General features: G+C 49.5%; 4 protein-coding genes across 9 annotated transcripts; 2 read left to right on the forward strand and 2 right to left on the reverse strand.

Annotated features, from left to right (window-relative positions):
* Positions 1-123: 123 nt before the first annotated feature.
* On the reverse strand, positions 124-3,228 carry rangrf (RAN guanine nucleotide release factor). 4 transcript variants are annotated; one of them, XM_037249024.1, is made up of 2 exons: positions 1,099-1,850; positions 124-318 (listed from the first exon to the last, which is right to left on the reverse strand). In XM_037249024.1, the coding sequence occupies exon 1, from the start codon at positions 1,713-1,715 to the stop codon at positions 1,143-1,145; it is 573 nt and encodes a 190-aa protein (XP_037104919.1). In that variant the 5' UTR covers positions 1,716-1,850; the 3' UTR covers positions 124-318; positions 1,099-1,142. The 4 variants fall into 4 exon arrangements, with proteins under 4 accessions (XP_037104919.1, XP_037104920.1, XP_037104921.1 ...); XM_037249025.1 differs by having other exon boundaries at positions 124-331; XM_037249026.1 differs by lacking the exon at positions 124-318 and adding an exon at positions 3,097-3,228 and having other exon boundaries at positions 984-1,757.
* Positions 2,078-5,658, forward strand: vamp4 (vesicle-associated membrane protein 4). 2 transcript variants are annotated; one of them, XM_037249028.1, is made up of 8 exons: positions 2,097-2,214; positions 2,906-3,012; positions 3,131-3,235; positions 3,833-3,879; positions 3,960-4,010; positions 4,300-4,400; positions 4,769-4,900; positions 4,979-5,658. In XM_037249028.1, exons 2-8 carry the CDS (start codon positions 3,010-3,012, stop codon positions 5,002-5,004), a joined length of 465 nt encoding a protein of 154 aa, XP_037104923.1. In that variant the 5' UTR covers positions 2,097-2,214; positions 2,906-3,009; the 3' UTR covers positions 5,005-5,658. The 2 variants fall into 2 exon arrangements, with proteins under 2 accessions (XP_037104925.1, XP_037104923.1); XM_037249030.1 differs by lacking the exon at positions 2,906-3,012 and having other exon boundaries at positions 2,078-2,214.
* A 1,546-nt stretch (positions 5,659-7,204) lies between these two features.
* On the forward strand, positions 7,205-12,035 carry myoc (myocilin). Its single transcript, XM_037249015.1, has 5 exons — positions 7,205-7,736; positions 9,600-9,665; positions 9,736-9,810; positions 10,420-10,631; positions 10,784-12,035. Exons 1-5 carry the CDS (start codon positions 7,289-7,291, stop codon positions 11,366-11,368), a joined length of 1,386 nt encoding a protein of 461 aa, XP_037104910.1. The 5' UTR covers positions 7,205-7,288; the 3' UTR covers positions 11,369-12,035.
* Positions 12,036-12,087: 52 nt separating this feature from the next.
* On the reverse strand, positions 12,088-26,497 carry prrc2c (proline-rich coiled-coil 2C). Of its 2 annotated transcripts, none has more exons than XM_037248993.1 (34): positions 26,123-26,497; positions 24,800-24,971; positions 24,529-24,703; positions 24,336-24,445; positions 24,121-24,252; positions 23,747-24,036; positions 23,591-23,673; positions 23,332-23,468; positions 23,150-23,237; positions 22,777-22,948; positions 22,069-22,702; positions 21,751-21,923; positions 21,395-21,653; positions 21,074-21,284; positions 18,555-21,002; positions 18,281-18,438; positions 18,044-18,198; positions 17,494-17,914; positions 17,317-17,402; positions 17,012-17,206; positions 16,680-16,940; positions 16,528-16,620; positions 16,358-16,459; positions 16,083-16,251; positions 15,796-16,008; positions 15,585-15,697; positions 15,236-15,390; positions 14,929-15,160; positions 14,736-14,846; positions 14,381-14,623; positions 14,181-14,281; positions 13,936-14,062; positions 13,423-13,695; positions 12,088-13,309 (listed from the first exon to the last, which is right to left on the reverse strand). In XM_037248993.1, exons 2-34 carry the CDS (start codon positions 24,915-24,917, stop codon positions 13,049-13,051), a joined length of 8,499 nt encoding a protein of 2,832 aa, XP_037104888.1. In that variant the 5' UTR covers positions 24,918-24,971; positions 26,123-26,497; the 3' UTR covers positions 12,088-13,048. The 2 variants fall into 2 exon arrangements, with proteins under 2 accessions (XP_037104888.1, XP_037104887.1); XM_037248992.1 differs by having other exon boundaries at positions 15,585-15,706.
* Between the last annotated feature and the right edge of the window lie 953 nt (positions 26,498-27,450).

Consider the following 27,450-nt stretch of genomic DNA (forward strand, 5'->3'; position numbering starts at 1 on the left):
GTGAATGGGGAAAAAAAAGTTTGTAACAGTGTGGGGGGGGGGGGGGGGAAATGAAGTCTTTGAATACTTTGCAGTATTCTGTATTTTTTTTTGTCAATTCACACAGAAAAAAAACTGTTCTAACAAATTGTGGCAAAAGGCTGTGAATACTTTCCGGTTGCAATGTAAGTTCCAAGCACAAAAGATGCAACCTTAAAGGAGCATAAATCACACAAGAGAAGCTCCAGAGGCCTGATGAGAGCAGCAGATTACAGCCCAGGGACGATGATGATTGTTCAGGCTGGATGGTGCCGGCTGGGGTCTGCAGCCCAAACTGAACTGCAATAACATGGGAATTTGGATATTGAATGACCCATTGAGTCACAGGAAGTTCAAATGAGACTGGAAGTGTCCACGTGCAGCACCAGCGGTGCACGTGGGGCTCAAACACAAAGTCATGTGCTTTCACATTGATAAAACCAATCTGATGCCAACCAATTTTTTAGATATTATGCATTATTTTTAAAAATTTAAATCTTGTGCTAATAACATGCACAATGTGAGTCCAGAGCGAGTTTTGCTTTTTTGAGCCTAAGATGAAAAACAGGAAAAAGGCTGTGTGACTTAATCAAGTCTCAGTCGGTCACGATTGCGCAAGAGGATGAGGTTTTGATGAGGCTTCCAGAGGGGCGGACAAGTGCACCTGACACACATGAAAGTCTCGAGACGCTCCTTTAAAAAAATAACAAGAAGCCACAGGAGTATAAAAAGAGAGCTTTGTGCTGCATACCAAATGTCTGACGCTCTGTTTTTGTTCCAAAAGCGGTATATTAATAACCTTCCATAAATGTTTTGAACAGAAGGGGAGGGAAATAAACCTTTTGTTTTGTTCCTTCCAAAGTGATGGGAACATTCTTACTTGGTGACTGTGCAGTTTATCAGTGTGTGACCGGACCTGACTTTTACTTTTTTCACGTGGAAGTCAACCTGCACCATGGAAAATCTGGCGTTTGACTTTATCGCATTTATTTTAATTTTGCATGTATAGAAACACACTTATTTTTTTGACCATGTGATGCGTCCTTCCTGATTTGTTGTATCATGTTTTACAAACATTACCTTGATTTGCTCTCGCGGTCCATAAGTTTCTAGACCCAAACCTTTTAGCCAAACAGTCCTGGGTTATGCAGAGTCAGGGATTGTAGCAGTTCCTGGAAGTTCTCCACAGTCCACGGCTCTACGCCGGGTCCCACAGCCGCGGGAATGCTGCTACTATCGGGGCAGATGATCTGCGGGTCGTTGAACGTCACCAGCACGTCGGTGCCGAACTGCGGCAGTCGGAACACGCCTAGGTGAAGCTTCACCCGGTTCCTCGCAGTCTCATTATACTTTGACACGCTTTGGATTCCCGTCAGCACCCAAGCGGAGCTGCACGCCGACAGGGAGAGTGACGATTTGGGCAAGGCGACCACGTCCGTCACCTGCTGCGCGTCGGGCTGCGAGGCTGCGTTGCTACCCGCGATGTCCTCAAAGTGGTGCCGGGCTGCGTCATGGTCCGCGACGTGGTCTTGGTACTCAACCAGCTCCACGATGAGACTCTGGTCGGTTCGGGTGTGGACGAACGCCTCCTGGTTGTCCGGGATCTCCCGCATCTTGCTCACGTCCGCGGCGCTATGTGGAAGGACGGCCGACAGAGCGCCTCCGAACAGTGGATGAGGCTCGTTGACGCGCTGCATGTCAACAGCTGACTTTCACAACGAAAACAGCCTTGGCCTTATCTGTAAATAAACACACTTAACTTTAGTCACAAAACGTGGCGAAAGTACATTGACGCCATTTTTAAAAAACGTACTTCCGGCTGTCGTATTTTCTTCTTCGTTTTACGGGCGCTTAATAAACTGAGTGCTGCCATCTACAGGCGAGGTGTAGACAAGACATTGCAACCTGGCTTTCTTTACGATGACTAAATGTAAAGCATTGTCTTATTCCTATAAAACAGACACGTTTTCTCGTTTCTTTATAAATATCAGTAAAACTTACTGTATTACAGCCCTGTATTGTATATTTTGTGGAGAGTGGGTGCGGCTTAACGAGTAACTTCCCGGTCAGCTGATCAGTGTCAAGCTATCACAAAGCAGAAGCGGCGATAGCAACGGAAGATCGGCTAACATCCACAATGGTCCATTTCTTGGACATCATTTGATGAAACCTCTTAGAAATCTGCCACCCTAAAGCGTGAGTCCTCCTCCTACGTCGGTTTTGCTTCTTCTGTTGCCCGCGGCGGCGGTGGCGTTAGCATCCGTAGCTTCGCATGGAGGCTACGACATGGCACCGAGCAGTGACACAGCTCCTTTAATATGCAAGGTTGTCTTTCACATGGCGCTTGAAAGCATTTGCTTTGTTACTAAAGTACAAGGGAAGTATTGGTGAAATAAAAAGGATCCAATTTGGGATTTATTTGATAGATTTTACAAAGGAGATGTGTGACAGGAAGGAAAACGAAATCGGCTCTTATTCATGATTCGCTACATCCTTCCTTTGGATAAACCTGCCTTTCCTCTTCTAATATCTGCTTCTTTTTTTTTAAAACTTTTTCCTTTGTGACATCCTTCCTCCTCAGTAATACACTTTTGCATCCTTACATCCACGTAAACATACTCTTCCTTCGTCTTCAAGCATCCTCACATTAAAACCTCGTTTAAGGGTTCTCCAAACTGAAGGTGTAGGCCCCAAAGTGGCCCCTACATAGAGTCCCACCTGGGTCCTTTTTATACTGGGTCACCCATTGCTATTTTGGGTCTTGAGCTGGGCGTTTGGATAACCTCAACCCAGAAATACTTCACTTGCTCTCTACTAACGATTTTTCCTTTCTCCATTCCTAACATGCTATTTCTATTCCCCTTTCTCTCTTCCGTCACTGTAGCAGCTTCTCTTGAGTGTTTACTGGAAACGTCATCCCATTGAGTTTCCAGTGGCAGTGCCAGAATCGGACGCGGAGAGCGCAACCGTTTCAAAACTGAACCGGACTCGATGGTATAAGTTTGACGCTTGACCGGAGACAGCAAGAATGTTTTGTGACAATTGTATTAAACCTGTAAATCAATTTCTAGGCTGTACCTAATGAAGTTGACTTTTTCTCCTAATGGCGCAGAGGGAGCCCGATCGGGAGGATCAGCAGCTTGACGACAACATGCCCCCCAAGTTCAAGAGACATCTCAACGACGATGAGGTCACGGGATCCATCCGCAGCGAGAGGGCGAGTATGCATGTTGAACACATAATTAATTCATTGAATTATACTCATGGGTCATCATGCATCCAGTTTTCAATGTTCAGCCATCAGGTTGTTACCTCACAACACCCAGCACCCCATCTGACCTCTTGTTTTGGTTTGTTGTGGATACATCACCACGGGTTACATAATGGTTGTCATCCTCCCGTCTGTGTGATTCCAGAGCACCTGCAGGAAATGTAGTCTACACTCCACATAATCTCACGGAACATCCTGTCAATGCATGCGCCATATTTAGATAATAAAAGAGAGATGCCGTCTCTCCTGGCAACAGCGATCTCCCGCGGGATTCATTCTCCTCCTGTGAGGAATTTAATGCAGCCGTCCACGTTGAATCTCCACGAATAGCGTCGAGTGTTTGGTGTCGTTGCTTCTTTTAGACTCGGGTCTGCTCCACCTGATCCAGGCTCACACTTTGGATCCGCTCCCTTGTTGGCGCGGACTCTGTGCTTTTGATGTTGGCTCAGGTGGAGACAGCTAGCAGATCATCATCGTAAATCCGACCACGTAGTTGCACCTCACCCAAAAACAAATTCTAATCTGACTGTTTTGTCTTCACAGAGGAACCTACTCGAGGAAGACTCTGATGAAGAGGAAGACTTTTTTCTGTCAGTTTGCTTCCGCGTATACAGGCCGGACATGAGTAGGCATCCACTTTTAAAATGATTTCCTTCTGCCTGTCTCCCAGGCGTGGCCCGACGGGACCCCGATTGGGAGGCCAGAACGACAAAATCAAACAGTGAGTCCAAGCGCATTCTTTCCCACGAAGCAAATCGGTGTGTCGTGCCTGTGCCTGCGTATTACGTAATCTACTTGTGTTTAGCGGAGGCTTGCAGGTAGTTAGCGCATTGTGTAACAGAGCCACGTTGTTATCTAACTTGTGCGAGAACGGAGAAGTGATTGAAAGCTTCCCAGAAAAGGGGAGGAGCTAATTTAGCCTGGGTCGTTAGCGGAAGCTACTTTGTGAGATGAATTTAAAATGATATTTACCGACGTCAATGACTCTTTGGTGTCTCGTTGGCGCTCAGCGTGCAGTCGCAGGTGGACGAGGTGATCGACGTGATGCAGGAGAACATTTCCAAGGTGATCGAGAGGGGCGAGCGTCTCGACGACCTGCAGGACAAGTCGGGTGAGGCCTCACCTGTGATACCCGCGCACAACAATTAGCGAAAATAGTCAATTTGATTCAGTTCGGTGGGCTCGGAAAAGGATTTTTCCGATCCAAATGGGTTTTCCGTATCGTTGCCATGAATGAATAAGCGATTGTTGCATCTGGGCAAGCAACAACACATGTGCAAGACATTTTGTCCCCCTCAGCAGCGGGCGAGCATGACAGTGTTAAGTAGTAGGCTGCAAATGTGTTTTTCTTCCATTGTGAATAAATTGGCAACTTTTCATGTGTTCTGGAAGCTTGCGTAACAGCAGTCTGAGTCACCTTAGTTCGAGGTCCAAACAGTGTCTCGGCGCTCACGTGTCCTGTTTTGTTCGTTTTTCCAGAGAGCCTATCGGACAACGCGTCGGCCTTCAGCAGCCGAGCCAAACAGCTGCACAGGAGGATGATGTGGCGGAACATGAAGATGAAGATGATCATCGCTCTGGTAGTGGTGGGGCTCCTGCTGATTATAATCGGTGAGTAAGCTCACTGAATCAAATCAAACGGAATCTACGGAGATACGAATGGTCTTTGTGTTCCCTTGTCCTTTTCAGTTCCGGTGATTCTGCGGTATCGTTAGTATCCGCGGAAGAGGGCGACGGGCCTTTCCATTCTCATCTCATCACACAATCCAGTTGCGGGAGTCGGAAGACAAGCTCCCAACCCCCCCCGTCCCTCATCACAAAAGTTGGCCCGACCGCCTTCATCCCAAGCTTTGGAGTTTTAGAAAGCGGTTTGTTGGGCGGCGAGTAGTACAGTTTGCGTAACCTGCCAATCTATTTAAACGACGAAGGCGGCCACACGAGGAAACCAAAATGGAGGACATCTTTCACACGCTTCAATGGAAGTTAGCGTTCTCTGTCCAACCAGTGACTGCGAGTGCGTTTTGCAACGCTGCAAGTGTATGTACAGAACTGAATCCAACCACAATATTTTTAATTATTTATTTTTTAACGGGCACTACGTTTTCGGGATCCCCCCCTAACGTCAAAATGCGTCAGCGGCATCCTTCTCGCCAGTTGAAACCAAAACCACGAATGTTGTCTGTAGTCTTTCTAACTCGTTTTGACGGGCCAATGTCATTTTTAAAACTGTGAAACGGTCTAGACATTTTATTTGACTGCACTTTCATTTCTTTCCATGATGTACATATTGATCCTGTAAGCATTCCAATCCTCATTCTTTCCCTCTTAACCGCCTCACTCCGTCTGAAATAAAAGTGCTATTAAAAGTCCGTTCTCCAGTTTGATCTGGTTTCAGCCAGTCGTCAGGAGGACATTGTAAATAAAGATGGAAAGACTTTGGAAGAACAAGACTGGAGATAAAGAAGATGCTAATACCTGAGAGCAAAAATTGGCACGAGGGACATCCTGAATTGTCCTCTAAAAACTCGCATTTACATTTTATTGCTCTGGCAGCAGTTAAAAATATCTCAGACCTCATTATGGTTCTAGCAGGGTCCCACTGTGGCATGTGACTTTTTTTATTTGACATTTAAAAAAAAAAGGTCTGGGACTGTTAAAAACATCCACTTAATCACACTGCCTGTCCAAGAAAAGTGGACTGATTGATGAAGCACACGAAATGCTTTCATGCTGACTTTGAGCTGGGCCTTTTTTTTTTTTTTTTTTTTTTTTAAATCCGCCCACATTGGCAGCACAGCTTGTTTTGGTCCTGTGTTTGGGATGACTTCAGATTCCGGGCATAGTGGCGGTTGTGTGAGTCACATGAAAGGAAGTCAAACACACAAGAAGAGAGTGCCAAATGCTATTACACACACACACACACGCACGGAGAAGATATATGGAACGATATGGGCGTCTCAGTAGCTGGAAATAAAGCCAACAAATCTCCAATGAAAGACACTTTAAGCCTTTTGGATAAGATTTGTGAAAACAAGCATGGTTAAATACTTAATGCTCATATTTTTAAACAACCCGCTAAATTCCCTTCCCACAACTGAGAGATATTTCATAACTAGTCATTCATTACAAATTGGACTAAAGACTTTTTTTTATTTTTTTTTAACTCCCTGACTTCATATTTACAATTCTAGGGTTACTCTTGACTTTGAGGGGAAACACTTTTAAGGAAAGCCCTTTTTTTTTTTTGGTCTGGATTGTGAATCACTTCAATCTACCCAGATTATCCATATGCATGGATAAACAAATGAAATGAAAGATGCGGAGGTCCATTTGAATTTTTGGTCTTGGCAACGAATCTTTCATCGTGCTCCTCATCTGAAAATAAACGGGATCACCGTAGCTATCGCATGACGCTGAAAGCGAGCTAGCGATTCAGCTCGCAAAAAAAGCCACCTGGCATCATTTGGTGTTGTTAAGCGCATTTATTGATCCACACTAAGTGTTGGCAGTAAACATGCCGATCGATGTTGATACTTGTCTCAACTCTTATTTCTTAGGAATGGAAAGAACACCCAGGGGACCCTATTTTGCGCTGTTACCACCTTAGGACTTGTGAACCCCCCCGAAAGGTGACACTCCAGTAACCGTATCCAATGAGGCCCCGACTTTTTGGGAATGTGCGGGCCACGTCTTAATAATTACACTCAGGTTATTAAATCAAACACTCAGTGGGCATTAGAAATAAAGTGGAGGATTGTTGTTGTTTCGGGTCGGCGCTGGGTTAAAAATCAAACCGTGCTGAAAGAGTGAAAACATAAACCTCCTCCCGTAAATCCATCTTCCTTTCTCCCCTCCCTCCCTCACTCACTCTCGCTCCCTCCTTTTCACCTCTTGCGCTCACCGTATAAATATCTGCGAGCGGCACCGGGAGAGATCAGTGCAAGCGACCTGCTCGCAAGAAAGACAAGCAAAAGAAGACTTACTCATCATTCCTCCATCATGTTCCTCGTGCTCTCCGTGTGCATCTTGGGGCTCCTGGCCTCACAGAGTGACGCCCAGGACCGAGCCGCCCTCTGGAGGGGCAACGACCGCAGCGGGCGATGCCAGTACACCTTCACCGTAGCCAGCCCCACCGAGACCAGCTGCCCCCAGGCCGGAGGTCCAGAGTTTGAAGGCATCAAGGCCAGGCTCTCGCTGCTGGAGGCGTTGGTGTCCAAGCTGACCGGAGGAGGCAACGCGCCGGACGCCCGACTCCAGGAGGCGCTGACCCGGGCGGTGGGCGAGAGGAACCTCCTCCAGGGAGAGAAAGAGCGGCTGGAGAGGGAGCTGGGCTCGCTTCAGAGACGCTCGGAGGAGATCCTGAGGGAGACGGAGAGGCTGAGGAGCAGACCGTGTCCGCCGCAGACCCCCTCCGTGTCGGGCGGTGCTCCGATGAGACCTGCTGGAGGTAAGAAGCACAACAGAATTTGCACAAGATGTCACCCACTCCATGCAGTCAATCCGTGCCCTCGAAATACGGTTTACATAATGATCGCCAGCCCTGGTTAAGATGAGTCATAAAGCCTTAAAATGAATTTAATCTTTATTGCAGCATACTGAAAATGGTAGAAATCAAGCTCCTCCCATGGCCATCTCAGTCCCCAGACCTCAACCCCATTGAAAACCTGTGGAGTGAGCTAAAGAGGAGAGGACCCAGGTCGCTGGATGATTTAGAGCGATTGTGGAAAATGGAATAGTCCAAGATCCCTCTTTCTGTATTCCCACATTTTATGACCATTAGGTGCTATTTTGCTACCACAAGGGGCTTGTATGAAGTATTAACGTCATGGGTGCTGAAAATTGTGGCAGAAATGACTTGATGTAAAAAAAAAAATATATATATATATATATATATATATTCTAAATGTGTAATTTTTTTTCTACCGAATAAATGCACTTGAATTAAAGGTTGGGTTTTAGTTTTTTTTTTTCTTCTCGGTATTTGAAGCTATAGAACACATCTTAACCAGGACTGGCAATAATTATGGAAGGCAGTTGTATGTATGTATGTATGTACACATATACTATATACGTGTATATATATATATATATATATATATATATACATATACACAAACACACACACATATATATATATATATATATATATATATATATGACAGAGAGTACAGACGAATATTTTAAATTGAATATGCATAAACAGACACACGGCTCAGCTTACTCCAGGTGGGTGAGCTCGCTAGCTATGAGCCTTAATGAGGGGCACTTTCCTTGGCATGGCGAGCAAAGTACAAAGTAGGGGGGGAGGGCTTGAAATGCAATGCTCACCCTGGAAACGGAGGTTATGCACTCGAGGCTTTTAATGACGCCAGTGGGGGGGGGGGGGGGGGGGGTCAGCAGCTCCATACAAGGAACCAAGGAGCTTAAGCTCTGCTGTTGCACATTTGCAGGGGGTCAAACATCCATTTTATTACTCCCTCGTGCTAGTTTGCTGACCCCCCCAAACACACACAAGCCCCCCATGTGTGAGGAATAAATCCATTCCCTGAGGTTGGACTTTGTGTGCATCAGTCGTGCCTTGAGATGCAAGTTCAATTCATTCCATGAAATTTGTATTTTTTATTAAGACAAAAGCACGCAATAATATTATGTTTTAAAAAAAATCCTTTGGGAGGAAAGAAATACCCTAACCAGAGAAGGGGGGGCTATGGAAACCCTCTGGATGATAAACAAAGATGGAGGCCCATCTGGACCACACACACAAACGGGATTAGAATGTGTTTACCTACCTGCAGTGCTGATGAATGACGGTCCATTCACCTCGTTTTTTTTTTCTTCCTGTTCTGTTTTCCAAACGTTGACATTTCCCATGTCGCATGCATTTCTTGCCAGCATGTCTCCATCATCATCATCTGCAGGCTCCACCTGAAAGCCATTAAAAAGGATTTCTGCATCATTAAACCTTGTTGTTTGTGTGCCACTGCACGGAGCATGCCTTGAACTTTCTCTCAACTTGAAAAGCAATAACACAAGCAAGTCAAGGATTTGATCAAATCTCGGTTATTTCTCCGGATTTCAAAGCCCAGAAATGTCTTCTGAATTTAACGGGGTCACCCAGCAGGAGCGCCCACAGCGTCACGCCGTCTTCCGACTGTCTGTCTCCGCAGCAGCTGGGAATGCGTCGAGAGAGTGTCCACTTCCTGTCGTCGCATTCCCTGCTGTCGCCCTCGCAAACGACCAGTTTACAAATGGCCTGGATTTGTCCGTGCCATGACATAAAAAAAACCTGACTGACGTTTTGTGTGTTCAGGTTCGAGCCCTGTGTCCCACCTGATGGCCCGTCCCAACAGACCGGGGGACAGCATGAGTTTAAGAGGTCAGGTGGTCCTCTAATCCAGCACGGGATTCGTCACATTAACACCTCTGGCTCTGTGTTTATGTGACAGACTCGGTGTGGCAGCAAGGCTTCCAGGAGCTCAAGGCCGAGGTGACCGAAGTTCCGGCTCCTGAAGAATACACAGGTTGGAGACTATCAATAGACATAACATTTAATAACTAAAAGACAAGACATGATTCCTACTATGAATATGAGAGATATTGGATTCAACTCCCTGACGAAAAAAAATGACATGTAACGCGGTCAATTTGTTCGGTGTGCAGCTTTCGAGTAAATACAATCACGTCAAGCGATGTTGTCAAGTCTGGGCCTCTAACATGACAACCCCAAAAAGTAGCTCCCATGGTGACACTGCTATTAATAAACAGTCACGTTGGAGTCCAGAATAGCAGCATCACGACAGCATGGCTTACTCTGGACTTTTTCAGCAAGTGTTTTTTTTTTTTTTAGAGCTGTCCACCGTCTCTTCAAGGGGGGGGAATCATTGCATGTGCTCTCCACACAGGCAAGCTGTTGTGTTGCCAAATCCTGCACCTGGCGGGAAAGCACCACAGGCTTAGGTCACCAAGCTGGCATACTGTGAAATTTTCAACATGGCTCTTAAATATATTGGGAGGCAACTGTATTAAAAATGATTCACCTCAAATGTCTGCATTGCATCTGAAAGATAAATACAGTTAAGTTAGTCTTGACTTACTGGACCTGGAATTTCCCTCGGTCCTGTGTGGTCCAGGTTGCGGCGTGCTGGTGTCCGTGTCGGCGCCAGTCACTCACAGGAAGGCTGACAGCATCGCAGGCAAATACGGCGTGTGGATGCAGGACCCCGAGGCGGTGGCACCATACGGGCCGGCCATGGCGTGGCGAATCGATACGGTCGGCTCCGACGTCAGGCAGCTGTTTGGATACGAAGACATGGAGCAGCTCTCCAAGGGCTTTCCTACCAAGGTGGCTATTCTTTGGAAATATTTTTTTAAACCAAAAAAGTTGGCTGATTTTGGTTGTACAATTCAAATGATTTGACTTGAAAGCAGCAATTAACAAAGTTCTTCATTTTGAGACCTATTTTAAAGGTGTTAACCTTTTGTGACGTCACCCAGGTGGTGTTACTACCAGAGCCCCTGGAAGGCACGGGCGCCGTCCTGTACCGCGGCTCCCTGTACTACCAGCGTCGCCGCAGCCGAACCTTGATCCGTTTCGACCTGGCGTCGGAGAGCGTGGCGGCGCGGCGCGACCTGCCGCACGCCGGCTTCCACGGTCAGTTCCCGTACTCTTGGGGCGGCTACACCGACATCGACCTGGCGGTAGACGAGCGCGGCTTGTGGGCAATCTACTCCACCAGCAAGGCTAAGGGCGCCGTGGTGCTATCCCGGCTTGACCCGCACGACCTGCGGGTGACCAAGAGCTGGGAGACCAACATCCGCAAGAACAGCGCGGCCAACGCCTTCCTCGTGTGCGGCCGCCTCTACACTGTGGCGAGCTACGGGGCAGCGAACACCACCGTCAACTATGTATTCGATACGGAAAGCGGCCGCGGACGCCCCCTGGCGGTTCCCTTCGCAAACAAGTACCGCTACAACAGCATGATCGACTACAACCCGGCGCAGAAGAAGCTCTTCGCCTGGGACAATTTCCACATGGTCTCCTACGACCTCCGACTGGGGCGACCCCCTGCCGAGGCCTAAGGGCCCCGAGCCACAACATGAAAAGACTCAGAGTTTTGTTAAGGCTGCCTCAAAGTCTACAGAAGCCCACCACAACTTTATTTTTCATACACGTTATAACTTAACAAGTTTTACCTTTTAACTTTGGATTTGTATGTTATTTTTGGTGTGTAATTGTGACATTTCTTTGAAATTAAATGACTTAAAACTGCAAAAGTGTATAGTTACATTCTTAAATGACTGTGTAATTTCACTAAACATGTTTTTCATTTTTTACATTTAAAAATATGGGGGGAAAAGTAGCACCCCAAAAAATGTAAAAAATAATTCCAGTTAAAAAGGTAAAAACATGACATTGTGATCGAATAAAAAGTAATTGTGGAATAGCAGGCAGGCCCAGCGCACCAGTATCCAGGACGGATATGATTATTTTTGTACCCGATTGTGTTTGTGTCTATACACCACAGGAACGTTAGACTAATATTGTACCCAAGTTTGACGTTTTACCACCTGCTGCTTTGGCGTGCACTTGCCGCATAAAATGATTGATTCATTGACGCGTGTGTACAAATAATTAAGTGTACAGTGTGTGACTAGTTGACATGATATTGCATGGACACTGTAGTCAACTAATGTACATTGTTCTTTTGAAATAAAAGGTTTAAAATGGGCAACTCACCCAAAACAAGTTTCAAATGTTTTTCCAAGATATCAACTTAACCAGTGAGCGCACACTGGACTCCTCTTTTAACAGTATTTTATTTTTATTAGTTTCTGTAACCAAACCAAGAGAATGTAAATAAGACCGTACATATTTTAATACAGCGATGTAACCCCTGTACAAGTACAACAAAACAAATGAAAAGAGAAACAAAAACATGAAACTCCCTCCCTCTCTTATTCATTCATTCATCCATCCATCATCCACTCACCCATCTTCCAAAGCTCTTCCTTTTCCTGCCTAGAAAACAGGGGGGGGGTCAGCCATTTTGTGTGAGGGGAGCCTCCGATGGAGGAGGCGAAGAAGAGACGAGAGACCGGAGCGTGCTCGGCTTCTTTGCTTGTTTGTTTGCTTGTTTGGGACAGAAGGCAGACATGGAGAAAACAGGACTGATGCTTCTCATCAGCATATATAGATATATATTTATAATATAAAAAAAAAAAAAAAAAAAAATCTGCCAACATAGTTCACATTGCAGCTCCTTCTGTGTTCTCGTAAAGAATGCGTGTGTGTGTGTAAGAGTGTGTGAGAGCACTACAACATTCTCCCTGTGCTGTTTTAACCTTTGGTTAAATATACAGGAGCATCCTGTCACACACGCGCACACACAACACACACGTGCATGGTGAGATCAGCTTTCACATGGTAGTGGGGGGGGCTGTGGAGACAATTTGGGATGTTTCGTGGTGTGAAATGATGCTCGAATGTCACGATTAGTTCGACCGTGTCTCCCTCGACAAGATTGTTTCCACTACAAAAAAGAAAAATAACAGAGGTTCTGTCATTAGCTAAACAGGTCAGAGTGATCCTCTCTTAAAAAAAGGAGCTGAAGTCAAAAGAAAAAGAGCAATAAAAAAAACAAAAACAAAAAGTGAGCAGCACACATCTGTGTCAACTCCTCTACGTTTTCCCAAACATGCGTGTGCACACGCAGCTGATAAAAGGCGGCCGGCCGGCTGGCTGTTTGGATTCTCCCGTTTTTACTTGCCCTCCTCCGGCTTGATGGCCTGCGGCTTGATGGGTCCGGTGCGGACGGGCTTGGACAACGCCAACGACGCAGAGGAGACTTGAGGTGGCTTCTCGGCATCGAGGTTGGGGTTAGAGTTGGGGGGCGGCAGCTGTGCCATCTGGGGCGGGGAGGTGTCCAGCAGCTGGGCCGGCGGCTTGAGCGCCTTGCTGAGCTGCTGCTGTTCCGAGAAGAACTTGTGGGTGGACTGCAGGACCTCGGCGCGCTGCTTGGCCTGAGGGCAGACCAAAGTATCTTATCAGTCCCAATACATGCTACTCACAAAAAAGTGAAAAGTATAGATATATGGATAATATTAGAAAAAAAAAAAGAACCTAAAATGCTGACCTTGAGGTCCTGTTCAGCCTTCAGGGCAGCATGCGTGCCCCTGGGTGGCATGGGGGGACCGCCAGGCCCCCGGGGGGGAGGGTGCTGGCTGTGCTGTTGTGGGTGCTGAGGCCTGGGGTGGGGCATCAGGCCACCACCGCTACCACCCATGCCCATACCTATGTTGGGGGTCATGGGTGGGCCCATGGCCGAGCGCTGCATGCCACCGCCTCCAAACGAGTTGGTGTGAGGTGCCCGCACAAGGGGGGACACCATGTTGGCTTGAGACAGAAGCTGTGAGTACACAGGTGAAAAGTCCATTTTAGAAAACAATGGGGATAAATTGGAATAATTGTAGCACAAGAAGCTATTTTGGTGGTCCACATTTATCAATTTAACGTTTTGTCAGTGTTCACCAAACATGCTCAGAGCTGTACCAAAATGTCTTGATACACACCGCCCTCTACTGGCCTAAATGTGCATCAGCATTTTGAAAGCTGCTCAAGTCTTACAAGATTGCATGCAGAGTCCCACCTGAGGGTTGAACTGGCCGGGGAAGTGCTGAGTCATTCTCATGCTGGCAGAGTTGGGCTGAAACTGCTTCTGGTACAACATGCTGTTCAACTTGGCCGACTGGCTGCTGGGGGAGGTGGAGCTTGTCCTGGATGGAGACGTAGCAGTCTTACAACACCAATTCCAAGATCACCGTTCATTTTGGGCCATACCAGCAAAACGTTTCCTCCAAAATAGGGATTTAGTACGACTTAGGGATGCTTTACCTGTAAGGGCTGGATGTTGGCGTGGTGCTCCGGGCGCTGACTGGAGGCGTTACGGTCTTCACATCCATCCCGGCACCAAACAGCTTGAGGTCTATGTCCATCTACAGCACATTAAGGTGTAAATCAAAGCTGCATACACACGACAAAGATATATACAAATTTTAGTCTTTGAAAATAATGACAACACTACAAAATGGTACCTTGCTGGTGGGAGCCTGCATCATGCTGTGGCTATGACTATGACTATGACTGTGGCTGTGACTGTGGCTGTGGCCGTGGCCAGGCCCCATGAGGCCTCGGTACGGCTGGGAGATTGGCGGCTGCCTGCCGATGTTGGGGGGCTGCGCCTGCGGAGGGGTGGGCGGCATGGCCAAGAGGGGCTGACCGCCGCCCGAGCCGAAATTGGCCAGGGAGAGCTGGGAACCTGGCAAGGGAACTGTCACCTGGAAGGAGAAGGTGCTTTATTTGGAACACTTACAATTTTGGTATGTGAAATGAGATGGGGCCCAAGTCCTAAAACTGCCAATGAGAGTGTGACTTGAGGCAATAGTTTACCTGCTGCATGGCAGAACTGGGAGACTGGGTGTTGCTGTAGTAACTACTCTGTCCATGTTGCTGCACCTGCCCCGAGTACATGTTGGAATGCTGACTCATCCCCTGACGAGCCTAAAGCCACAAAAAACACCACGGTTACATGCTTGTAATTGTTTTTTTTTTTTTTTTTTTAATCCAGTCGCCGTGTGAATACCTGCAGCATGTGGGTGTCAATGAGCTGGGAGCCCCCCATGCCAGACGGCTGGTTGAGCTGCGGCTCAAAGAGGATGGGGATGTGCTGGGTGGAGGAGGGCTGCTGGTAGGCCAGGCTGGACTGCGGCTTGCCCAGCTCGGACGCCTGCACGCCCGGGTAGCTATGCAGCGAGGGCCCCGACAGCATCATGGAGGGCTGCGACAGGCCGCTCTGCATGAACGCCTGCTGAGACCTGAAGCGACACGACAACGTGGAGTGAGTTTACACCTCCCGCTAGAGGTGGCTCACAAAGTCACATGAGCAGAACCTGTACGGCTGCAGCGAGGAGCTGAATAGGTCCTGGGGCTGAGAGACCGAAGGACCGGCGCCGAGTCCCAGTTGGGCCTGGTGCGTGTGTTGGTGCTGGGGCTGCCCTTGTAGTGGAGCGTAGATGGGGATTGGTATCTGCTGCACGGCTGTTGGCTGAACAGAAAGCCCGCTCGATTACGATTGCAAAGACGATTTCATCTGGTTTTGGACGCACGCTGGCCAAGCTGAGCAAAAATGATTTGTTCTCATCGAGTCCCCCTTGCTTACTGACAAAGAACGCCCATTAAAATGTACCCACCATGTTGTTATTGTACTTTATGTGGACTACGATAGAGAACTTTGCCTACCTGAGAGAGACCGGGCTGATAGCCTTGCTGCTGCGCCAAAGAGGGAGGAGCCAAGCGAGGGTGTGGGGTGCTGAAAAGATGGCTAGTGTCCATGTAGAAGGCTGGAATCTGAGCTGCAGAACCTACATTCATCAGTACCGATTTAAAAAAAAAAAAAAAAAAAAAAAAAAAAGGGGGGGCGGGGCTTGTTTCCAAAGCGAGTCTGTCTCACCTGCTGCAGACTGAGACACGTACACCTGCGGGGTCTGTTGCTGCTGCTGGGGCAGCAGTGGGGGCACGCAGCTCAGTTGGGAAAAGCTGCTGCCGCCGCTGGAGGTCAGGCTGCCGCCCTGCAGTTGCTGAGGCTTCACCTTGCAGATGTTCGGGGGGTCCGAGGCAGTGGTGGTCTTGGTGCCTAGGGACGACGTCGTGTAGGTGCCTGAACCTGGGTGGAACATTTCATCATTAACATACTGCCACCTTGACACCGACCAAATGTCGCATTTCGGTGTCTGTTACCGGAAAGTGACGTGCTGGGGGTGACGGACGCCACGGGGATCTGCTGCATGGACGCCGAGGAGAACGAGTACGAGGAGGCGCAGGAGGTGATGGGTGAGGAAGACGAGGTGACTGGGGAGTTCTTCTCCAGACTGGGCGAGTTCTCCCAGGCTTTGCGAGCGGACTCCATCTGAGACATTAAACAAATGGGTAAAGATACAGATACTTTATGATGAATTTGACAATCAAATGAGGTCTGCCATCAAACCTGTGCTTATGACTTGAGCATTGTATACCTTTAGTGTTAGGTCAACGGTAGCTGGGGAGACTGTGCTGAGAGGGGAGCTCTGCTGCAAGGTCTCTCGTCGGGGAAGAGGCAACGAGTGTGGAAGTGCCACCTGAGAAGAAGCCAGAAAACGTTGTACGTTTGGTCGTCCTGGCTTAAAATGTGTACTTGGGCACTCACGTTGGCAACCAGACTCTCTTCCATTTTGTTGTTTCCGGATGAAACGCTGTCAGCGAGCGAGGATGAAGGGGTGGTGTAGTCTGTGACAGACTCCTGAAAAGAAAAGATTTTCGCTAAATCTCAGTAACTCACAAGGTAAAAGATTGTTTTACCTTTGAGTTGCTGGTGTACTCCACCGACGGCACCGTGATCATGCCCTCGATGTCCCGGCCCAGCTCGCCGACAGCGGCGTCGCTGGTGGGGGGGCTGGAGGCAGCGGCTCTGCTGACGACGATGCCCGCCGGCACTCCCGCCTCCATGCCCTCGCCCTCACCTCCGCGGGCGTCTTTTGCCTTGCGGTTTTTCAGGGAGCGCTCTTTGCCAATCGGACCCGGCTTGTATTCCTTGGGTTCTACGGGCTCCATGTCAGGCAGCTGAGGGAAAAGATCAATGACAGCAGTTAAGATTTTTTTATTTGCGAGAATATTAGACGATCAAAACACACCTTCTGTGTTTTGATGGGTCCAGCGCGAGGTTGTTTTTGTCTCTGTTCTTTCGGAGCGGGAAGCTTGTTGTCCGTGGCGGTCTCGAGCAGAGCGGGAACGCCGTCGCTGTCCGTGCTGCCCGCCGACGACGGCGCCCCGAACTGAATAGTGTCGATGGGCAACTCTACGCCACCCTCTGTGCCGGATTTGCCACCCTGACAGAAAATAATAGGTATGTCATTTTCAGTATTTTAAGGGGTTGCCATGTTTGCATGCATGACAAAAAAAAAAAAAAAAAAAATCAAAAAAAAAGAATGAAACAAACCTCGGTGGAAACTGTGCCGGTAAAGGAGGTGAGAGGTTTGTTCCAGGCACTCACAGAAGGAGGCTGAGGAGGACTGATGGGACCCACTGCCGACAAATCAAAAAGGGATTACTTTCACCAAACAGTCAAGATGTTTATTAAAAAAAAAAAAAAGCAGCAGGCATCTCAAGAACATACGCTTCTTAACATCAGGGAGGACGGGCGGGCCAGACACTTTCTTCTCCCACAGTTCGGTTCCCAGATTGCCGTGCGTTTGTGCGGCGCTTGTGGTGGCGGGGAGGCTCTTTGAGGTGAATTCCACGGTGGCGGCCGGCACAGAGGGCACCGTCGCTTCCAGGGTCTGAGGGGGTGCGGCTGGCTGAGAGGGCGCCAGGTGAGGATGCTGAGGGGCAGAGATGGCGGGCTGTTGTTGGACTTGAGGGCTGGATGCTGGTGCTGCAGGTTGAGATTGTGTGGGAGGAGCCTGTTGTGGCAGCTGCTGTTGCTGCTGCGGTTGTTGTTGCTGCTGCTGCTGCGACGATTGTTTTTTAGCAAATCTTGGAGGTAACTTTCCTCCACCACCTCTGCTCTTTTCACCGGAGCCTTTTTTACCCCAATTCTGAAATCAGACATTGAAATTTATACCATGAAACAAAGAGAAAAAAAAATTCCATGCTGGCTAAATAGAAAAAAGAAATATGGCCCACCAAAAGGCACAACCTTATGATAATGTGTCAGGTTGTCATACCTGAGTAGTTTGCTCTTCCTTCTTCCGCTTCTCCTCATCTTGGAGACGTTTCTGTTGCTTGCGCGAGACCACCTCAGTAAAACCGTCGTCGTGAGTGCTGCACTGCGGGTCATCTGTGATGGTGACCTCAGGGTGGTCGTCGATGATGACCACGCCTAGAACAACGGACATTTGTATTAGTTTTTTTTAAGATGGGCAGAAAGAATTTAATTGGTTAAAAAAAAAAAGTTAACTCACTGGCATAATTGTTAAGGTCAAACTGAGAAAGAGCATTTTCTTTGGGCTTCTTGACAGCCAGCTTGGCCTCATCTTTGCGTCGTGCAGCCTGATCTTTGGCGGACCTCGACGATCCGGAGGCTGTTGCCGTCCCGTCAGAGTTTGGCTGAAGGCCGGGGCTGAAGTGGGAAAAAAGACATTTCAGCTTGGCCACTGGAGCTCACAATTCTAAGTGTGTCGAAATCGTAAATAAATGACTCGATCAATTTATGCCCAATCAGTATTGCAAACTCACCCTTTGCGGCCTCCTTTGGCTCCTCCCCTTCGGTCCCCTTTGGGCCCACCGTAGCTGCGACCTGACTTGGCTCCACTGTTACCTCTTCGATTCTGTCTCTCAATAGGCCTCTGGCTGGAGAAGCTCCTCTTGCCAGCGGCGGCTCCATCTCGCTTGGGCGAGACCACTCCCTCAGGGGGGCTTTTACTGGGCGTCAGCGAGCGCAGAAGGGGCGCAGGCGCCGGGGCGGCGGCCGCGTTACCGGCGGCCTCCTGTGCTCCTCGCCTCTCCTCTCGCTCTCTCCTCTCATTGAAGTCGCTGCTCTCGGAGGCCGTCTCCCATTCCTCGTTGGCTTGATCGGAGGAGTTCTGATTGGACAAATCCGGGGACTTGGTTCCGACTGCGGCGGCGGTCTTGGAAAAGGGACCGTCGTGGGGAGCGGGGAGATTGTGTGCGGGCGCAGCCACTTCTGCAGGTACGGTCAAGGGAGTCCCTGGAGCTCTTGATAAGGTGGGTGAGACAGATGCGGGTGCAGATATGGCAGCGCCAGCGAGAGCAGGAGCAGGCACAGGGGGGAGAGACACAGGTCGACCCGAACCTGGATCTCCGCTCGCCAGCACCGCTGCCTCTCGTTCCTTTAGCCGCCGGAAGCGGGGCGGCTTATCTTGCCTGGGAGGTCTTGCCGGTCTGGATCGGCGAGGTCTCTCTCTGCTACTCTGAGGGCCCCCGTCCATGAATCTTTTGCCATCAGATCTCGGTGGCCGTCGATCCGACAGCGGATGATCGTATCTTGATGTGGACTCCATGTCCTCGGGTCTGAATGTCTCCATAGGCTTGGAAGGCCACTGAGATAAGGAGTCTCTGCCCATCGGTCTTCTCAGTGGGGCCGAGCGAGGGCCGCCACGTTCCCTGGCTACACCACGCCGACTGTACAAGCCTCCTCTTCCTCGCCGAGAAGGCTCTCCTTTGGGAAGAAACCCTGGTTTGGGCCTGCCTTCATCATCAAACCGAGACCCCGTTTTGTCCCCCACGTGAGGTGGTCCAAAGCCCGGCTTGTGGAGGCCAGACCGCACCTCGCCGGGGAAATCGCGTCGAAGCGGTCGGCTGGGCTTGGCGCTGGGCTCGCGATCGGATGGCCCGGTATCGCTAGCGGACTCCCTCCCGCCCTCACTTTCGGAATCCGTGTCCGAGCCGCGTCGCCGTCTGCGCTTCGGTATGACCTCAAAGTCGGAGCTCTCGCTACGCGTCTCGCTTTCCTCCCTGTTCCGGAAGGCCGCCGCTCCAGAGGGTAAATCCGAGCGGGATCGAGGTTCTCTGTGAGGGTACTCTCTGCTCCGACCGCGACCGCCTCGCCCTCTGCCGCTGTACGTCCCGCGAAAGCTGCGGCCTCTGGAGTAATACTCCCCTCGACCCCGACCTTTGAAATTGGCATCGAGCGGCCACTCCCTGTCTCTGTCCTTGTCCACATCTTTGTCCCGCTCACGGTCTCGTTCCCTCTCTTCTCGCCGGTAGTTACGGAGAGCGATATTTGACTCCTTTCGGGAGGGCAGTTTAGGTTCCGCGTGCTTTTCGTTGCTAAGCGGTTTGTCAACTTTATCTTCCTGGGAGGAAGACGTCGGGACCCCGGAAGATGTTAGGGACTCTCTGGCTTTGGGAAGGCAAATCTGCGTTTCCTCAACCTCGGCAGCTTCTCTCTTGCCCTCGCCTTGCGCACTGGGTCCTTCAGTCGCTGGTGAAGCCGTGGCGGCTGCCGCCACCGTGGCGACAGAGACGGCAGCAGCCACAGAGGGAGCTTTGGAGGACTGGTCCTTCTTGGTCCTATCCCCTCTTTCTCCTCTCTCGTGGCGTTTCTCTCTTTCTTCCCTTTGCTCTCGCTCTTCTTTCATATCTCTTAGAACAGGCTTCTTAATTGGCCCAGACCTGCGGAGAGGTCTCTCTCCCCCCGGTCCTTCTCTGCGGCCGGGCCTCCCGCCCCAGCGTAGCTCAACCTTCTGTTTGCTGGGAACAGGTAGAGGCAGCTTCTCGGGTTTGTGAAGCCCGTCGGACGGCGGCGTGGCTCTGTTGTTGGTCAACGCTGCCGGTGTGAAGAGTTCGTTCGGAGACTTATCGTCCGCCCGGTCAACAGTGTCCTGAAGCTCAAGTGCTTTGCTCCCCAGCGGGAGCACATCAAACCTGGGCTCGTCCAGCTTTAGTGACTGCGAGGAGCCCTGGGAGACACTTCTCTGCAGCATAGCTTTCCCTAGCGCTTCGACTTCTTCCCCGCTCGGCAAACCAGACTCATCGGGGTCGAAGCTCGAGGCGACGGGAACCCGGTCTATAGGTCCAGGCACGTTATCTGGGCTCTGTGAAAAGGCTGGTATGGGTTCGGGCGAGTCCCGAAAGAAGTTACTCTTGCGCGAGTCCAAGCCACTGTGCTCCTTGGGATACATTGGCGGTAAACCCCTTTCCAAATCTAAACTGGAGTCAATCCTAAATCCGAGAAACACATTGTTAGACGTCGGACCCTAAGAATTTGCTGATTCACTCTTTTGTTTTGCTACCTTGGCTCCTTGCTGTCATCACACCCTTTCGGAGGAGTTACAGACGACAGTGGTTCCGACGGTGGGTACGGGTCGGACCCCCACACCATCCTCGAGTCAGGTGGCATGCCATGGTCACGGATGGGTCGGGTCAAATGGTCGAAGGAGTCTGAACTGGAGCTGGAGTTGTCCCCTGGCTCGCGGCGTGCTATCTGCTTCGGGGGGATCCTCCCTGAGGATGGAGAGATTAATTTAGCAGTCTGCTTAACGGGGCACAGAAATATAAAAAGACTTTGATCTGGTGTTTGTTTATGCATGTCCGGCTGTCTTTCCTTTATTTACCAGTGTGAATATTGGCGGGCATGTCCATGGGAGCGCGGCTGGACATCATGCGAGGGTCCATGTAGGACTGCATCATGATCCAGCGGGGGTCAAAGCCCATTGAGGCCAAGTGCTGGTGATGGGGCCCGATGGGTTGATACATTGAGCGGTGTTGCTGCGGCTGTTGGGCAGCTGGAACGCCACCACTACCCGACGGGGACACAGAGCCCCCACTATGTTGCTGCTGCTGCTGTTGCCATTGCTGCTGCTTCATTTGCTCCTAGGAGACCAATAAAGTAAACGTACAGTATTGAACGTGCGCTTCCATCAAGACATTTGAGCTGAAGAGGAAAAGAGAAATATGGATTTGGTTTCACCTGCTGTCTGAGGAAACGAGGCGGCAGGGATTTTTGAAACTGTTTGGAGTAGCCGGAGGTGAGGGAAGGACGCATAGCAGCGGCCGCCTCTCCCTCCAGCAGCGGGGTGGCGATGGCCACGTCCTCACTGCTGGGGGTGTCCATATGAGGCAGGGACGGGTGCGCTTCGTCCACTGTAAACAGAAGCACACAAATTATATATAAAAAAATAATAAAACTGTTGCATCAAATCAAAGGCATGCAGCCAATTTTAGTACTTTGTGGACATTCATGTTGTGAACTGGTGAAACGCTTTCACAGTCTGACATTTTCTCTCACCTCTGTTGTCCTCCATGTTGAAATAGTCTCGGATAGGCACTGTTGTCCGTTCAGCTTGGTTCTCGTCGCCGAGCGGCTCGACCTCTGCCGAGGCGCTCTCTGCTTCGGTCAGCTGCTCGGGGGCCGAGACCACAGGGGAAGTGGGACGATGGGATAGAGGTGCCTCCTCTTTGTCCTCTTCCTCGGCGTTTGATTCCATTTGCTCTAGTTTGTTCTCCGCCCAATCTTGGTCCGCCCTCTCGGGTGGATGAGTTTGTACTACGGAGGCCTGTGGCTGTAAAACTGCGACTGCGGGTGCGGGGCTCGATGCGAGCTCGGGAGTTGGCTGGGCTTCTTCTTGCGGCGCTGAACCCTCACCGCAAGCTGCCTGAGGCAGACTGGCTTGACCCTCGGTCGACTGGCGATGTTTCTCGTTGAGTCGTTTCAGTTTTTCGGCGCACGCGGCGAGGCGCTGCTCTTCCATTCGGCGTTCCTCTTCCTCTCTCCTGCGCCTCGCCCGCTCAACGGCTTCGGAAACTTCAGATGACTTCTTGCGTTTCTGCCGCCAAGCCTCCGAGTCCTCGTCGGCGGCAGCGACTCCGGACGGCGGTTTGCTGCCGCGCTGGGCGCCGCCGCTAATGACGCGAGAGCCGCCCTAGGGAATAAATACAATAGCAGGGATTGATTATGTGGCTTATCCACCGTGTAACGTGCACAATGCGTGACTACCTGGTAGTCTTGCAGAGCAGGTGCTTTGTTGTAGTGGCCCGCGGTGCCGGGCGACGGCGCTCTGGGATCGACAATGTCCGCCCGTGAAGTTTTACCGTCTCCGTGCTCATCTGAACCCTCCTGAACGTCAGGGGGACGCGATCTCATACGTTCCACTTTGCCTATCCACTCCCTGGAAAAAAAAAAAAAAAAAAAAAAAGATAAATGAAATAAAGGGTGGACATTCTTTACAGATTCAACAAATGTGATCAAAATCAAGGTCTTCAAATTACGTAGTCTTAAAGTAATAAAATAAGCACTGCCTTCTTTATATATATATTTTTTTTTTTTAATTGTGAAGAAGTGATTGTGAACAACCAAGTAAAACACTTGCCAGTTTTCTCCTTTTTCTTTAGCAGCTTGGTTCTCCTCATCATCACTGAAGTTCAGCTTCTCCGTGTAGTCTACTTCCATCTGAGCTCCTGGAATGAGAAATAGATCAAATGTTTAAAAATAAAAAAAATAAAAAAAGAGAGAACAAGCGCAAGGACTTATTCAAACATTAGTTTTACTGACCTGCCCAGCCTTCATCGGTATCGGTGTCCAAGTTGTCCAGCTCTTTGAGCTCCGTTGCGCTTATGATCGAAGGTCGGTCCGGATCTTGGAGCCAAGCCTGAGGGGGAGGCTGTTGTGGTCGTGCCGAGCGAGGAGCCCTGAAGCAAAATGATTCATCAAGTTACCACGTCGTCAGTGATGAACAGGACCCTCAAAATGATGATGGTACTTTGATGCCAAGCACCGCCTGGCACAGAGGGAAAAACAACAAGGGACCCACCTGACGCCATCTTGTGGCATGGTGTATCGGAGGACATTGGCTTGCCTCGGGCCTTGGGTCACTTGAGGGTACGCGTGAAACATCTGAAACGGGAAAAATATGCCAAAGGTGAGACAGAACGAGCGCAAAGGTTTCACATTGCGGTAGCAGACGTACATAAGGTGGCATCATGCTCCTGAACGTGGGGTCAAAGTGGGGGGGCACCCCTGCAGGTGGCTGCTGGCCCCCGTTAAGTTTCGGCTGAGAGGCCTGCAGCTTGTCCCTGCCGTCCCGCTTCTCCTTCTGGCCGTCAGTGGTTACGTTTCGGCCGGCCTCGTCGGCGTCCTCGTGGGTCGGGGAGGTATCGGGCTCGGCGCTTCCGTCCTCGGGGGGCCTGTTGTCCATCTCGGAGGGGCTGGACGCGGCGTTTAAATTCCTCCCCCCGCCTTCACGCCAACTGCCGACATCTAACCAAGGAGATGGGTTTATTAAGCGGCCCGTGGCTCCAAACAAACAATGAACGACATCTAAATAGTCAACCGCGGCCATACTTTGAGGCCTGAGGCTGGGGCCCGGTCCGTACGGTTCCTCGTCCTCCTCCTGCTGGCCGTCTTTCTCGCCATCGCTGGCCGCTTGCAAGCTGGGGAACTCTTGGTGGAAGTGGCTGCTCACGCGTGGAGCTCCTGTCAGTAGCATTAAAAAAAGATTTACGTAGGAGATTCATAGGGGACTTTGTGCGAAATTAAATCCGAGCCTGAGTTCTTACCGTCTAGTTGGGTCTGCTTGCTATTCGCCCAGGAGCGGCTTGCCCCTGTGGGAGGTTCTTGAGGCGGGACCACGACTGGCTTGGGTTGAGGTGGGGGTGTCTCTTGTTGCCTGGGGTGAACAAATTCATGGGAGATGGTCCAAAGCCAAACTTTCACAGTAGCCTCTAAACACAAAAATGAAGACCACCGTACCTCTCTTCTCCCCCCTCGCCCCGCGATGCCCAGCCGCTGCCGTCTTTGGGGACGATGTTAACGTTTGGGTCGTTGCCCTTGTTCTCCGCTTTCAAACTGGGCAGGTTAGCCGGAGGGGGCATGCGCCTGCTGGCAGCAACTTTACCCAGACTTTGCAGCCCATGTCTAGCAGCAACTAATGCAAAAAGAGGAGGCCGTTATAGTACTCGACAGTCTCAATCGAAAAACCTGGAAATGCAACAATTTAAAGGAGGGGCAGGCGAGGTCTTACCTGCAGTCTTCTGGGTTTCCAAAGACTTGCCTTTGTAGGTGTTGAAGAGGCTAAGGGTCGCATACTTGGTTTTGCCGCCATCCTTTGCCTTGGTGCTCTGCCCTGACTTCTCGGACATTTCGCTTGAAACTCATCGAGTCTGGTCCTTTGGCCTCGCCACCGGAACCAGCTCCTAAGAAAAGGGGGCAAAGTGACTTTTTGTTACATATAGGGCAATAAAGTGGGAAAATAGCCATAGTGAGAGAAGAAAGGCTAACTGGGGTCATAAATCATGTTAGCGCCTGAAGCGGGGTACACACGTAATACATTCAAGTAAATTGCCAATTGATTAAAGTTGATCCTGATCAATGATCCTGTAGTGAGGGGTGGCATTTTTTTATTTTCCCTCCCGAATCTGCTTGGAAGACAATCGAGCTGACAACAGTCAATGTCACACACATACAATCGGTAATTTATTATTAGTGGTCAGCTGAAGTGTGTCATTGGCATCTCATAATAAATGAAGGCTTTTTCAATAATTAGACACTCACTTAAGTGGGTCACGCCCTTGACAAGTTTTGAGTTTAACCGCTACCCAAAGGGGATCACAATGACTTGCGTGCAATCAACTCTGATGCGTGGACATGTTTAATTTAGTTTCCGTGTGGCCCTGGTTGTCTCGATTGCTTCAGACTTTGATCTTAGATTTTTTTTTTTTTTTTATTAAATCGAGGCTCTATTTGGCGTGATCAATCAGCCAATATCCATTAAGAGTACTACGAAGCTTGATTGTCAAAGTGACATCGATTGGGACCCTCCCACGCGTTTTTTTTTCTTTCTTTCTCTCCTTTAGAAGTCTTTCGTCTGCTTGCCAGACGACTCGAACAGGCAACCCGTTACATTGGACTGACTCCATAAGATGGCGGCGACGATTAGATAAAAAACAAAAGTGCATGATTAAACTGTGTTTCGTTGTTCGCGAACAATCCAAGAGCTATTTTAGCGGTCCCCACAGATTGCGGCTCGGTGCCTCATACCGGCGGCACGTCGGAGGCCCTCCCGGCTCAAATCACAACTGGGGGTGGGCACAGTTGAAGCATGTAAAACCTACGATATGAAAGTTCATGTAAAAGTCATTTAATGGATAAGTATTCTATGAGGGAAGGTGGACTGGTTTGGGATCAGGCCGCCAAAGCTTGGAAGGTTGCTTGAACGTGGTTTCGTTTCTGTCGCCATCACATCCTTTGAGCCCCTCACCAGTGGCCGAAAGCGTGCTAGCAACGAGCTAACACTTACGGGGGGTGGGGGGGAATGGAATTTACCAAGCGTCAGCCGCGGTCTTACCTGCCAGTGCCGGTGCTTCCTTTGGTCTTTTGGACTTTTTTAAAAATTGGAATCCTGGCTTGTAAGGCTCGCAGCGGCGGGGCGAGTTTAGGGTGTCTCGCCGGCGGATTACAAAAGCTGGCTAGCCCGGCTCCTGCAAGTTAGCTCGCTCGGTTCGTCGGTTGCGACGGCGTCCGAATCCACGTCCTCGGTTCGCCGGTCGAACTGTCTTCGTGGCTTCGGGTTTCGAGCGGGGGAGCCGGTACGGCGTCGTCCGGTTAGCTCTTCGGGTCCGTCCACGCCCGTTTCTCGGGAATCAGGAGCGTTGTGCTAAGGTGAGTGAGCAATGAGGCCCCGCTCTCGCCGCGGCCCGTCGCACAATCAAAGATGGATGCTGGAGGTTGCCAGATTTAACTCATCCTATCCCTCACCTGCTTCCTGTCTCTCTCTCTCCTCGGAACAGTTTACCAACTGTCCATTAATTATTAGTTTGCAACTTTGCATTGTAAAATTCAACATGTTTAGAAAGCATATCTATTATTAGGGCTATTTCAGAATTGATCAATCACTTTAGGCGGCATTTGTTGTAATTTTTGTGATGCTTTCATGAAAAACTATGAGCCGTCATATACTTTGAGTTCTCCAGCTCAACCAACATTTTTTATGGGATATATTATCACTTTTAAAGATGGATACAATGTGGTATTCTTTAGCTCACAAAGTGTTCTTTTTGCTTGATCTTTGACCCATGGTGCGGTGTGCTTTGTTTGGATCATGAGCAGACAATGGCTGGATAGATACCCAACTTTATTTACACAAAAAGGGAACAAGGAAACAAAGCAAAATTACTGTTCCATAGCCACAATAAAAACAACACTATGCAAATAAGGCATGACAACAACAAAAAAGATATGAAACATTTTAAATAAATATTTCGATACGAAATATGTTAAACATGTATACTAGATTTTTTTCCCCTCTGCAGAAGTAAAATAAATCATAATTCCAAGATGTATGACAGACCAGTGTTGTCTCAAAGTAGAATCAAAAAGCTGCCTGGAGGAAGGACTACCCCAGTCTGTCAGTGACAGGAGCCTGTCACTGAAGATGCTCCTCTGCGTGGAGGCGGTGCTTGTCAAGTGGCTGTTGATAATCGGTCATTAAAACGAGAATGTGTCAAATTTCGGGATGCCTTCTTTCGCACATGCTAAAACCTGGCAACCTGAATGTGACCGAATCACGCGGCGCGGATCTTCTTCCGGGTACTACCGGCGTTCACAATCCAACCGTCGTATAAAGTTCATTAAAATATTTTTTAATTAAATATAAATTCATGTGAATGTGTATAA

The sequence above is a fragment of the Syngnathus acus genome, chromosome 4 (genome assembly GCF_901709675.1).
Source record: "Syngnathus acus chromosome 4, fSynAcu1.2, whole genome shotgun sequence".
In the NCBI taxonomy this organism is placed as follows: Eukaryota; Metazoa; Chordata; class Actinopteri; order Syngnathiformes; family Syngnathidae; genus Syngnathus; species Syngnathus acus.

Excerpts from the sequence above, each read along its gene's own strand:
- myoc (XM_037249015.1), top strand. The coding sequence starts at position 7,289 with ATGTTCCTCGTGCTCTCCGTGTGCATCTTGGGGCTCCTGGCCTCACAG. Across the intron at positions 9,811-10,419 it reads GGCTCCTGAAGAATACACAG|GTTGCGGCGTGCTGGTGTCC; the intron begins GTTGGAGACTAT and ends TGTGTGGTCCAG. Across the intron at positions 10,632-10,783 it reads CCAAGGGCTTTCCTACCAAG|GTGGTGTTACTACCAGAGCC; the intron begins GTGGCTATTCTT and ends GACGTCACCCAG.
- vamp4 (XM_037249028.1), top strand. Across the intron at positions 4,401-4,768 it reads CGACCTGCAGGACAAGTCGG|AGAGCCTATCGGACAACGCG; the intron begins GTGAGGCCTCAC and ends TCGTTTTTCCAG. Across the intron at positions 4,901-4,978 it reads GCTCCTGCTGATTATAATCG|TTCCGGTGATTCTGCGGTAT; the intron begins GTGAGTAAGCTC and ends TGTCCTTTTCAG.
- prrc2c (XM_037248992.1), bottom strand. The coding sequence starts at position 24,917 with ATGTCCGAGAAGTCAGGGCAGAGCACCAAGGCAAAGGATGGCGGCAAA. Across the intron at positions 21,003-21,073 it reads GATGACAGCAAGGAGCCAAG|GATTGACTCCAGTTTAGATT; the intron begins GTAGCAAAACAA and ends TCTCGGATTTAG. Across the intron at positions 14,847-14,928 it reads TTGACACCCACATGCTGCAG|GCTCGTCAGGGGATGAGTCA; the intron begins GTATTCACACGG and ends TTGTGGCTTTAG.
- rangrf (XM_037249024.1), bottom strand. The coding sequence starts at position 1,715 with ATGCAGCGCGTCAACGAGCCTCATCCACTGTTCGGAGGCGCTCTGTCG.